The sequence below is a fragment of the Microtus ochrogaster genome, chromosome 4 (genome assembly GCF_000317375.1).
Source record: "Microtus ochrogaster isolate Prairie Vole_2 chromosome 4, MicOch1.0, whole genome shotgun sequence".
Classification (NCBI taxonomy): Eukaryota; Metazoa; Chordata; class Mammalia; order Rodentia; family Cricetidae; genus Microtus; species Microtus ochrogaster.
In genome coordinates, this window is record NC_022011.1 from 48481213 (window position 1) to 48494567 (window position 13355).

General features: G+C 44.7%; 1 protein-coding gene across 6 annotated transcripts in view; it reads right to left on the reverse strand.

The window, feature by feature from the left end:
- Tsc1 (TSC complex subunit 1) overlaps positions 1-13355 on the reverse strand; it is a 44615-nt gene that overhangs the window by 9671 nt on the left and 21589 nt on the right. For 5 of the 6 annotated variants that reach the window (XM_005346186.3, XM_026789992.1, XM_013345940.2 and 2 more), the window contains 10 exons: positions 8502-8677; positions 7407-7522; positions 7008-7119; positions 6597-6715; positions 5215-5284; positions 5014-5115; positions 4219-4777; positions 2800-2843; positions 1866-2032; positions 786-968 (listed from right to left, as the gene is read on the reverse strand). In XM_005346186.3, coding sequence (XP_005346243.1) covers positions 786-968; positions 1866-2032; positions 2800-2843; positions 4219-4777; positions 5014-5115; positions 5215-5284; positions 6597-6715; positions 7008-7119; positions 7407-7522; positions 8502-8677 — 1648 coding nt within the window. The remainder of the gene's footprint in view (positions 1-785; positions 969-1865; positions 2033-2799; positions 2844-4218; positions 4778-5013; positions 5116-5214; positions 5285-6596; positions 6716-7007; positions 7120-7406; positions 7523-8501; positions 8678-13355) is intronic. The other variant, XM_013345942.2, reaches the window with a different exon arrangement.

Here is a 13355-nt window from a genome sequence, read left to right on the forward strand (position 1 = left end):
AAACTGCCTGTCCCAGGCCAGGCAGCCACAAAGAAATGTGGCCCAGACTTTTCACTTTTTAAGGGTACCACAGTGACCTCTGTGGGATATCATGGGAACTACCAATTAGTTGGAGTTGGTAGAGACAGGCCACATGCCTGTCGATGTGTCCTGGCAAAGTTGGGCTTTTGGTGGCTTTTGTGATTTAAAAAGCAAATGAGAAAATAGAATGGAAATGGGAGTGTCACTGTCTACTGACTCCTGGCCAGAACACTGTGTGCGGCCAACAGGGTCACATGACCTTGGCAATCATACCTATTTTAAAGTGAAGTTTAAAATATTTTAAATGTAGGTGTGCTGTTTCCACCCAGCAACTATGTCAGGAGGAATCAGTCTCACCGAGTGTTCGTCTGCTTAGAGCAACAGTTCTCAAAAAAAAGTCTTAGGAAGCCCCGGCCATAAATTTATTTTCATTGTTACTTCATAACTGTAATTTTGCTACTGAGTGGTGTCTCAGTTCCTAAGACCATTGGAAATAAAGAGTTTTCCAATGGTCACAACCCACAGGTTGCAAAACACTGGCTTAGAGGAACATTAAATTGTTTCTTTTGGCTCCAGAGAACTAAGGAAACTATGAACCAAGAAAGCCAGGAACTTCTGTCCTCAGTAAGAACTATGCAACATGAAATAAGCTCATCATTTCAGAAAGCAAAGTACTCGTCTCAGGCAAGATGAGTAAGGTAAGGTGACAGGACACAGCTGATGCCACGTTGTCTACTGTCATCCGCCTGTACAGCAGCTGATACCTGTAACTCCTGGCTCTGGTTGTAGAATTCTTCCCGGTCATGCTGCAGCTGTCTGATCTGGCTGTGCAGTTGGGTCACCATGGTGTCATGCTGTTCCTGAAGCTGACTGTATCGAGTTTGTTCTTTCTGAAGACTCACCTTCCACATCTTGATGTCTTCCTCTTGTAACTTCAACTGATCTTTCTAGAAAAGGAAGGGACAGCATCATTTTAGGGGCCACCCAACACAGGCAGTGACACTCAAGCTTAACACATCACCAACACTGACCACATACACTGCCCTGGAATTTTCATCATATATTTACCAGCCTGGTACCTTTCTACTGTCATTGTTTTCCAAACTCCACGTGAGCACATGGAACTTTCCTTAAGAAACACCATGCTTCTTATAATTGCTGAAGTCCTAGCTGCCAACTGAGGAAGACCCTGGATATATAGTGCTTTAGTCCTCACCATCACCCAGTGTACCAGGCACAAGGCAAATGCTCATTGGTACAATTTAACACCACAGGGTACAACTCAGACTGTCACTATCATTTGTTGTCTACAGAATGGGTAAAGAGGCATCAAAAGGCTTAAGATAAACCAGGTGAGGTGGTGCACGCCTTTAATCCCAGCACTCAGGAGGCAGAGGCAGGTGGATCTCTGTGAGTCTGAGGCTAGCTTGCTCTACACAGTGAGTTCCAGTTCCAGGGATGTACAGAGGGACCCTATCTCAAACAGATAAACAACCCTCCACCAAACCCAAAACAAACAAAAAAACCCAAAAGGTAAAATCCACCATTCAAAGTCCAGATCTGGTTGGCTGTATTCCCATGACATCAAACCCCTTCAGTTCTGTACCATGAAATAGCTTACCAGCAGGAAAAATAAAACTACATGAGCCCTTCACATTCATGGTTCTCATGGTTCCTGAGAACTTAAGGAGTTCTGAGGTCCAGCTGGGTATACCTGTACCTCACAGGCTAAGTGGCTTGCCCCCGAGCCATTAGAGCGGAGCTGGGACTGACAAAGGCTACTCTACTATTTGGCAGCTGCTCTCCATAAGCCATCACGTGAATGGATACCCCTGCTTGCTCACCATGGCTGCGTTGTGCTCCTCCAGAGCGGCTGCCCTGATCACCTTGCGCAGGAGCCTTCTGTTCCTGAGGGCGTGCTGCTGCCGCTTGAACCGCTCATACAGCAGCTGGTTGTGCAGTAAAAGCAACTGATCTCGGAGGGTGCGGATCTCATCTGAGGGAGGAGAGCCTGATTTTAAAGCAGAGGGAAGGTGGCAGAAAGGCCTTTTACACACAGTTCCATTAAGGGCCTCCCATGCGCCTTACTTAAGAAACATAATCCTTGGGGTCTTAGAAGACAGCCCATCCATGAAATGCTTGCCGTGCAAGCATGGAGGACTGGTTTGATATCCAAAACCCATGAAGAAAGAGTTAGACATGGAAGTTTGTGCCTGTAATCCCAGCACTGGGAAAGCAAAGACAGGCAGACCCTTGGGGCTCACTAGCCAGCCTGCCTTGGTACAGTAGCAAGCTCTAGGCCAGTGAGAGATCGTCTCCACACATGTGTGCACACAATTCTGACCTAACCAATCAGTGTGTGAGTTCCCAGCACCACCATTCTTAAGAGAAGGAAGAATCTTCTACTTGCCTTCCCTTTAAAGAATCTAAAGGTGGTGCCAAGGAGGGCTCCTGAGGCAGGAAACCTGATCATGGAGGTATTTCTGACCTCCTTTCCCTCTGCCACTGCTCCCTCACTTCTATGTTTCCCAGGGAGACTTCCCAGCACATTCCCACCATGCAGATCTTTACTAGCGAAACCTAGTGCTTACTTTTTCATTGAACTCCCAAGTTCATAGTACTTGCCACGCCTTAAAAATATGAAACATTGAGTTTGCAATACTTGAGATCCTCTAGCCAACTAGAACAGGAGCCAAAGGAAGCCCCTTCCTGAGGGCACCCTTCAAGTACAGAAAAGGGGTGAGTAGGGCTGGATGTGTGCTGAAGCAACAACTTTACCTCCAAAGTGGGTCCAGTCAACAGATTTGCTGGGTAAGGACAACCTAGGAAAAGATTTTATAATAAGTTACTGGTCTGACCTAGAAAACACAAATCTGGACTTTCTGTTGTTGGTGATGGTGTTCTGAGAAAAGTCTCATGCAACCCAGGCTGGCTTTGAATTTGCTGTATAGCCAAGGATGATGTTGAACTTCTGAACCTCCTGCTTCCATCTCCCAAGTGCAGGAACTGCAGGTATGGGCCATTTTATTATATGGTGCTGGTGATCAAATGAAGGGCTTTATGAATGCTAGGCAAGCACTCTACCAACTGGGGTACATCCTCGGCCAAAAGAATATGGACTTTTAGCTATAGCAAGGTCAGAATCTACAGTTACTTCAGAGAACTTCCATACTCCCAAGTCTATGGCTAAACTGGAACGAAGTCTTGGTGGCTGGGAAGGGGCAGGCAGCCCACTGCATATAACTAAGTTTCAGCCCTAGCACTGAACTCCTTGGCTTAGTGGCTGTGCCATAGGATCTGTTGTCCAACCACCCTTTTCCAGAAAACATTGAGCCCTACTCCCTCCACACACAGAGTTACTCTCCTTGGACAAGCTACTGTCACCTTGTTAAGATAAATGCAAGTCATCTACTTGATTCCAATATACCAAGTTTCATTTTATAAGTGGAGTTTTAAATATTACAATTCTTATCAAATTCCACCTTAGGGTATTATATAAACAAAAAGGTGAAAAATAGCCAGGTGTGGTGGTACCTTGTAGTCTCAGCTCTTGGGAGACCATACTAAGATGATCATGAATTCCAGACTAGCCTGGGCTACACAGTGAGATTCTGTCTCAAAACAAACAAACAAAAGATTAAGCTAACATTTCCCAAGAACCAGCAGCAAAAGGATCAGCCCCAACTTAGCCAAGTAATTCTTTCTCTTCCCTTGGAATTCCCTGAGAGGGTAAGGAAAAAAAAAGACTGAAAGCTGCCTCAGCTCTTAAGCAGTCCATGTGCTCTGTGGACCTGTAGAGAACGCTGACAATGTCATCTTTCAGCACAGCATAAGAGAAAACAGAAACCTAAACTGGAGGATATACTGAAATCAGTGTTACTTTCTCTGAGCTATTATAACCTCATTTTTAATGCCTGCTTTTCGAAGAACAGATGTGCAAACACCCACTGGAGCATCCTCACAGAACAGAGGCACAGAATGACCTGTACTGACTTATTTACAAGCGGCCATTGTCTCTCTCACAGATCATCCAGGCACAAGTACCCATGCTCTAGACCTGGGAAAGCAACAAAATAAAAGGATTATCTAAGACAACACAAGAGAATCAGCTGCCTCGGGTACAAGTGGAAAGGGATCGTCCTGCTCTGCCTTCGTGGCCCTGTGCTGTCTAGAAACAACAACAGGGCCCAGGCTTACTTGCTCAGCTCCTTGCTGTGCGCATCTGCTCCCTGCTCTATCAGTCTGTCCAGTACTTCCATTGGGGAGGTAGAGGGCGCACAGTCTTCCTCAGGGTTTCCTTTCACTTTCTTCAGCAGCTCCTCAGTCTTCTTGCTGACAAAGTGACAGGCAGTCTTTGGCAAGGCCACCTCAAAGAGATGATCATATGGGGGAGGCTGACCACTTCCAAAGCTCACTCCTCTCTGAGGTGGAATTTTGCAAGGGCTGGGAGTGAGGATACTGGTTTCCAGAGAAGTCTGGCGATCTCTGTCCCCAGCGGGACTGGCATCAGCACTGCCAGAGGGTGGGTCTATAGGAGTAAAGGCTTGCTTTGGTGTGTCAGGCCCATGTTTGTCCAGAGAGGAGTGCAAAGTCTCAGGGTTGACGCTGGAGCCCTGAGTCCCAGAGGCTGTCCAATGAGTCTTCCGCTGAGAACCAGAGAGACTGTCTCGGTAGAAGGGAGAGTCAAAGCCCCCTCGAGGAACTACAGGATCCGCCTCTGCAGTGGTGATCTCAGAAAGTTCTTTAGATATCGCAGCTGAAATGAGGGTAGGGAAACAAGGAAACCCTGTAAACACTCAACCAGGCAAATGGGCTTGGGTTTGTGTACTACAGGGGAATTAAAGCAGACAATACTTTCCCTGTATATGCTGGAACACTACTTTTCACCTCAACACAGAAAGTCTAGCAAGCTCGCGAGTTATGACTCTAGAGCCTAGTTCTGAGACAGAAACAAGATACTTTCACCACCTTGTAGCAACCCACACATATTACCTTCTTCCTTATCTTTCTCAATACTGTCTTCCTCAGAAGCCAGGTCACCTAGGAAATATGGTAGATTCCCCAGAGTAACGGATTTGCTTGGAGGCAAATCCTCTGCAGAAAGATAGAGACAATGCTGGTCACACTGGCTTTAAAACTATGGAGTTCAATGCAAAGAGACAAGCCAGGTCCATCATTACCCAGGGAGTTTACCTAGTCCTCGGTCATTTAGAGGATACTGCTGTCTCTGCAGGTGAGGCCTTGAGGAATCTGCTCTTTCTTCCTGAAAATGGAAGCAAACAGTGAAAATGATGGGCATGTTCTGTGGCACACAGTAACGGGTTTAAAGGTCAGTCCACTGTTTTTGAAGACAGTGTTTCTCTGTGTAGCCCTGGCTATCCTGGAACTCACTATGTAAATCAAGCTGACATCAAACTCAGAGATTGACCTGCTTCTGCCTCCTGAGCGCTGGGATTAAAGGTGTGTGCCACTATGCCTGGCCAGGTTATTTATTGGAGATAGGATCTATGTAGCAATGGAAGACCTAGAGCCTGCTACATAGACCAGGCTGGCCTCAAACTCACAGAGATCCAACTGCTTCTGCCTCCCAAGTGCTGCAGCTAAAGGCTTGCATCACCATGCCAGGCCCTAAGCTTATGAGCTTTTTAATGGCCTATTTTCACTTGCAAATAATTGGATTTTATTATTGGCTATAAATTATTGTCAGCTGTTTACCTTGAAGTGAAAGACTTGGTTCATCATTTAAGAAACTGTCACAAGTAGGAGAAGAAGAAAATATGAGCAAAGTATAAGTATGAAAATGTCATAATGAAATCCATTAGCCTAAACTGAATCTGAAAAAAAATCAATTAAAAAGAAATTTCCTGCTAAATATTCAGGCCTGAATAAATCATCTGTCAGTCACATGTCAGATAAATTGTGCTCCATAGAAAAAAAGCAGCTAGTTCAGCTCCAACTCAAACAGCTATGAGGTAGGACTCTCCTCATCTTGCAGCATGCAATAAAACACGCTCTGAGTACATTTCTTATTTTACTTGCTCTTTTGAGACAGGGTCTCACTGCATCTATACTGGCCTTGAATTCACAATCCTCATGCCTCAGCCTCTGGAGCATGAATCAAATGTGTGCCACAATACCCAGCTACATTTCCTAAGGGTATATACATAATTTCAAGGCCCAGATTTAATGAAAACTCATCATTTCTGCTTCTTAGTGTAGAACATGCTTTTCCCTCCCTTTTCCTATTTCTAAGCTGAAAGAGTATGGGGGGTGGGGGTGGGAATACAATACCTTAAGAGTCTGGTCTCTAAGTTGGTCTGTGCTAAGGGGTCAGTATCTTATTACTGTTTGTACTGCCAATGACACAGGGAGGGCACACAGCAGTCAATGTTGATTTGAAAGTTGGTCTAACCCACTGAGTACGAAAGGCTTTCGGGGTCCTAGGGTTGGCAGGTCATACCTTGAGAAGCGATGACACCTATTTTCAGTTATTATGATTTAGTTCCAACCCATCCATTCCAAGTCAGGATGGTACTTGACAAGATATGCACTGGTATCTCTGGCCTGCCACTCACCTTCCTGGTGGGTGCGGCTGTGGCCTGGGAGGCTGGCCCATGTACACAGTCATCTGGGGGACAGGGCGGGGCTGGAGGAGGAGAGGTTGCCGGGGTTCCCAAAGGAGTTCCTTTTCCACCTGCTCAGAGATAAGGACGATACATAGAAAGGCTGAGCCAAATATCAGACAAGCTAGCATTTTCTCAACACTGCTACCACTACAAATATAGCTGTCCAGTTAACTTCCTGGAATCCAGATCAGCCTCAGTGTCTGTCTATCTCTTTACTCATTCTGAAAAGTCCAGAAACTTATATTAAGTTTCAAAAAACAAGTTTATTACTGCCAAATGGCACCCAAAGTCACTATGAGATCCTCTGTCACAAAACACAAGCCCAAACCAATCAATCAAGTCCAATTAAGACCCACATACCCGTGGTCCCAAAGGCTTTACTGTAGGGGTGTGACAAATCAGGTGGGACATTTCCAGGAGACGTAGGAGGAGTGGTCATACCACAAACCATAGATGGGCTCCAGAGAGTAGCCTAGAAATCAATAAGGAACATCAGCATCACCAAGGGAGCACTGCGTCCTACACAAGATTTCTAGGCCACGTTTAGTTTACAACTACAAACTGCATGTTGCATTTCAAGTGTCTGGACTCCAAGGTGCCCACGTTGTAACAATGGCTTTCACTGCTCCTATTATGGGCCCTTAAAGGGCCCTCCTGAAACTCACAGTGTGCAACTGCCCCACAACATACTAAATCCTGACCAATGGCCCAGCTTCACTAGGAGGAGAGCAGGGGAAGGCACACTGAGTGGCACCATACTTGCAGCGGCTCAGGTAACAGCCGTGTTGATGGGGAACTCAGACTCTGAGGTAGCTGCCCAGCTGGACTGAACAACATCAGTCGAGAAGTGGAGGAAGGGGTGGAAGTAGCGCCCCCTGAAATGAAAGGGAAGGAGGCAGGGGTGAGTATAGGGTGCCGAGTCATTCTGATAAACAGCCTCAATCTTCTAGATCATCTGATAACACTCAATTCTCTATTTAAAATCACTAGGGGCAGCCGGGCAGTTGGTGGCACACACTTTTAATCCCAGCATGTAGGAGATAGACGCAGGAGGATCTCTGTGAGTTTGAGGCCAGCCTGATCTATAGAGTGAGTTCCAGGATAGTCAGGATTACAGCCAGAAACCCTGTCTTAAAAAACAAACAAACAAAATCACTAGAGGCTTGGGCATACTTGGGAATAAACTAACATCTATAGATTCTTGTGGGTTGTTTGTTTTGAGAAAGGGTTTCACTGTGTAGCCCTGACTACCCTAGAACTGGCTACATTACCAGGCTGGCTTTGAACTCAGAGATCCACTGCCTCTGCCTTCTAAGTGTTGGGATTAAAGGAGTGTACCACCATATCCAGCCTTTAAAGATTCTTTAAATGCCCTTTGGAAGTTAAAGTTCAGCAGGTCTGATTTAGTTATACGTGAGGATAATTTAAAAGACACGCCATGCCTGACAGCCTGATGTGCAGCCTCCATTGCAGCTAAAGCCAAGAGCTGCTGTGAATCCAGACTCTCAGACCATGTCAGTGTATAGTCTGGGGCTCCACTGGAAGCTGAGTCCTTTATGACACAGGAACCAAATGTAAGCACTTGTACCTCACTGTGTTATATGCTGAGGACTAGTCTGGGGATCTGCAATGTTATTAGATGAGATCTGCAATGTTATTAGATGAGAAAGTAAGAACATTTAAGCTTTAAAAATAGAAAATAATTCAAACAAAATAGAGGTAAACTCTAATTTAGAATATTCCGGGAGAGGTCCCTAAGCAGTCTTACTCTAGGAAGCGCACTAAAAGCAAAAATAAAAACAATGCTTTCCAGAGATGAAGGTGTAAACAGAGAGGACCAAAGCTGCTTTTTACCATAGCTATTCTGTGTGTCTACATAAGGGCTGGTGGTGACATCAGCTGAACGGTGAGGGAGGCAGGCAGAGAGCTGGTGAGACACAGAATAGCCGTCTTCATACGAGGCTTCTGTAGGGTCCAGAGAGATTTTGGCACACTCTATTACAACATCATGAGTTTCTAATGTCTTCCACCTAGAAAAGGCAATACAAGTCAAGAAAGGCATGCACCAATCCACCTAACCATATTAGTTACATCCTCAAGAGGCCAACTCAGTGCTGGTCACTGGACTGTGATTAGCAAAGCATGAGGTACAACCATGCTACCCAGGTAGGAACAGCACTAGATAAAAACTAGCCACCCATTGAACAAACCACCTTCCCTAGTTAAAATGATTTCATGAAATTAATAGAAACAGTTTGAAAGAAAAACATCACCAACAAAGATGAAGAATACCTTCTTAGATTGATTATACAGGCAGCTCTCGGGGAGGTTTGCTTTGACACAGAGCTAATCGGGATGGGAGGAGATGAAAGCACTAAGCAGCTGGGCTGAACTGAGGTCTCCAGCCAAAGCCCACAGGTTCTTCTAACACATCCCTGGACCAGAAATACTGTGCAGCCAATTAAAACTAAAAAGCATGTAAAGATGTTAAAGAGTTTCTGCAGTGTGAAACTCAGGCCCACACATCTCCAATCAATCCTATAGAAACATAGGAGACAATACTGAGCTGCAATATGGCTTTGGCAGGAATAAGGCCAGTCAAAGGGAGCTGTCCTCTGGCAGAGTGGTCAGCACAACACTGTGATTGGCATGCTTTCAATAGATCAGTGGCTCTCAGGAGCCATGGAAACTTTCACTGTGGACACAACTGTTGTCAAAACTTAACAAAACTAATTTTACTGTATATAAACCATATACATTACTAAATTTGATTTTAAAAATCATGTTTTTGAATACTAAAGGACTTTCACCATCACCATCTTTTTGGTGGGAGTTAAATTTTATGTCTTTTGGATCAGGGCCTCACTCTGTGATCCTGGCTCTCCTGAAACTCACTCTGTAGCCCAGGCTGTCCTTGAATTTGTGGCAATCACAAGTGCTAGGATATACCTAACTAGAATATAATCTCTTTTTAAAAGATTTCTTTTTCATTTTATTTATTTACTTGGGAGCAGGGGAATGCCACAGCGAGACAGGTGGAGATTGCAGACAGCTTGTGGAGTTAGCTCTTCCCTTCCACCACGTGAGTCCTATAGAGTGAACAGGTCGTCAGGCTTAGCAACAGGCACCTTAGAACCAATGAGCCATCTCATCACTTTAGAATATCTTTTTTTTTGGTTTTGGTTTTGGTTTTGGTTTTTCGAGACAGGGTTTCTCTGTGGCTTTGGAGCCTGTCCTGGAACTAGCTCTGTAGACCAGGCTGGTCTCGAACTCACAGAGATCCGCCTGCCTCTGCCTCCCGAGTGCTGGGATTAAAGGCGTGCGCCACCATCGCCTGGCTACTTTAGAATATCTTAAATGAGAGAAAAAAAACATAAAGCTGTTCTGATAAGTGCCTACAAATACACTGACAGTATTAAGTATTGAAATTCAAAGAACTAAAGGGGCTAGGAAATAACTCAACAAGTAAAAGCATGTACTCCTCAAGAAAGCCTGACAGACCTGAGTTTGATCCCTGGTGCCCACATAAAAAGCCAGATGTGGTGGCACTCAACTGTAATCCCAGCAGTCCTACAGCAAGATGGGAGAAAGAGGCAGAGGAGAATCAGCCAGAAGCTCCAGTGGCAGTGGACTGCAAGGACAGAAACAGACTCTGCCTCAAAACAGAGAGAACTGATCTCTGGAAAGTTGCCCTCTGACCTCCACATACACACACGCCCCACGCCCTATCACACACACAAACTAGAGGCTGGACTGTAGCTCTGTCACAGACGCTTGCCAACACCTGCAAGACCTGAGTTTAATCTCCAGCATCACAAAAACCCAGATTTACAGGTAGTATTCACTCTCTTAGTTTCTTTAATCTCTTCTAGATCTTCCAAATGTTCTACAAATGCCCCAAACCAGCAGAAGAGTTAAACTGTGCACACTGCCCAAGCATAAACTTGCTCTTAGGAAACAGAGCTTTACTGTCTGTGGCTCTAAGTTCATGGTCATTCTGACAGGCCTTTTGTCCTCTGTCCATGTTTACAGGGAGGAAGGCAACAGCAGTAAGTAAGGGCATTGTGTGGGGTCACCTCACAACACATGATCTACACACTCTTATGGATGCCTGTTCATTCTCACATGTTGAAAATGTGGCATTAAATAATACAAAGGAGAAGGTGTGTAGTGCATAGCCAGAGCACAAGGCAGCTTCCCTGAGTGGCAAGTGTTTCAAGTCCCTTGGGTACAGACATGTGTATGGGATTTAGGGGGACGACGACTCCTCTTTCCACACCTTCAGCATGACTAGAAAGTGATTAAATGAGGAATCAAGACACATATGCACAGGATTAATTTTAGTAAAGAAAAGATTCCTTTAAAAAAATACATAACTGGCAAGATGACTCAGCAGGTAGACATCTGAGGCCAATCCTAACTGCCCATGTTCAAACCCTGGATCCTACATACAGGTAAAAGGAGAAAATTATTCCAATAAGCTGTCCTCTTCTCCACACACATACATGCATGCATGAGCATGTGCATATACCCAGACACACAATAAGCAAATAAACATAAAAGAGGATTACAGTAGATGTTTTGCTTATTTTGCAGTACTGGGGATTAAACTCTAAATACTGCACATGCTAGGAAAGAATCCAGTTAAATATTTCACACTACACACTACTATGTGTGGAGTGGAGTGCACCTGAAGAGGTCAAAGGTTACGGGGCTTGTTCTCTTCTTCCACCATGTGGCTTCAGGTTTTTGTGCTTGACCTTTAGCCACTGAGCCATTACACTGGCTCTAAATGTTTTATTTTAGTTCATGTAAAACAAGTATTTCCTTGATACTTAAAGAGACATTTTAAAAAATCTTAGTTTTAGTTTTTATGAGACAGAGTTTCTCTATGTAACTCCAGCTGTCCTGGAACTCACTCTGTAGACCATGCAGGCCCCAAACTCAGATATCTACCTGCCTCTGTCTCCTCAGGGCTGGGAGCAAAGGCATATACTACCACGTCAGGTTTAAAGAGGCTGCTCATATTTTAATGTCCAACAGCTGCTCACTTGTTTACTTGTATCCCTTCTCTCAGACTCACATAAAATGCATGTGTGCTGTGCATTTGATGACATCTCTGAGCTACTAAAATATAGTAGCTTATGGTCCCTGCAGCCTACGATCCCAAGGCCAGAGAAGATAGAGGCTGGAAGACTAAGAGGGCGAGGGCTCTACAGGGAGAAACAACAGGTCAGTGCCATGCTAAGGATGCCTCGCACGGTTCTCCTTGACAGCTACTCTAGCTCTACTAGCTGAATTGCTTCCCTAACCCTCTAAGGCCAATGCTTCTCATTTATTAACTTGCTCTAAGGACCAAAATCACTGCTATTCATCCTTCCCCCCTCCTCAAGTTAACTATTTTCATTTTTTTCAAAATTGACTTAAACAATTATTAAGACTATGTAAGCATCAACCACAGCAGAGCTGAAGAGTTCTGATACAGTTTTTCACTTGGTATGGCCTGGCATTGTTTCCTTCTCCTCGTTTATGATATGTCCAATGTTAACTGAGCTACCCTGGTTGCTCTGGACTGATGCCCACTGCCTCTCTCATATAATGAAATGAAGGATCTACAAGGGTTTGTCTCCCCTCCCCGCTGAGCGACCTTCTGGAGCTGCGTCAGTCCTCAGCCCACTGTTCTGACACCTCTTTGACCAACCTTCATCAAACTCCAACCTTCTTGGGCTTATTTTGGTAGAGCATTCTCCCTTGGCCAGCTGGGGATGTAGCGTGGGGTGGGAGGGGCATAAACTCTGAGCTCTGGCCTGTCTAAAAGAGCCCCACACCACAGAACCCTAACTTAAACACCTCTCGAAAGAGTTGAGAAGCTAACACTATTCTGACTTCTGGGTCTTACTAAGTATCTGGTTGTTTTTATCTTGCAACTTTCTGAAAGGTTTATTCTTCTAGTGTTTTGAAATCTCACAAAGTTGAGGTTTGGCAGCAATCCTTCACATTGACTGACCTGTGCACTAGACAAAAGTCCTTTAAGCTAGAAGCTTCGACTTCAGTAAATTTCTTTTACAGGTTCTTCTACTAAAGAGTCCTTCAAAACATTTTGGGTTTTTTTTTTCTTTTTATATTATTATTATAAATTTTCACCTCCTCCCCTCCTATTCCCCCCCCCCAAAAAAAACATTTTGTATTGGCTATTAGGCTCTCTCTACCATTCTAAAGCTGTTCAGTCACCTGCCTTTGTCCTTTGTTCAATGAGCCAGTCTTAGCTGTACTCCAGTTCCTTTGCTGAAATGCTTATTTAGGGGCTCACTTTAATTTAAAGAGCTCTTTACTATGTCAGAACGCCCTTTACTCCCATCACCCTGCCCCCATACAACCATGGACAATTGCCTGCTCTGTGGTTTTGCTGTCAATGTTTGTTCCTGATTTCCTATTCTTACCACTCTGACTCACAGCAGACAAAGCTTCCTTCCAAGACGAGATGGTCTACAACCCTGGGCACTGAGGTGCTATGTGCTGTTGACAGGGAAGGAAGGCCCCCAAGCTAATATGGCTGACTGAACATTTTGACCCCATTGTACAATCTCCTGAAGTCCCAGCACCTATAATAAAGACCTGTTTTTTGTTGTTGTTTTTTTGTTGTTGTTTTTTTTGTTTTTCGAGACAGGGTTTCTCTGTGGTTTTGGAGCCTGTCCTGGAACTAGCTCT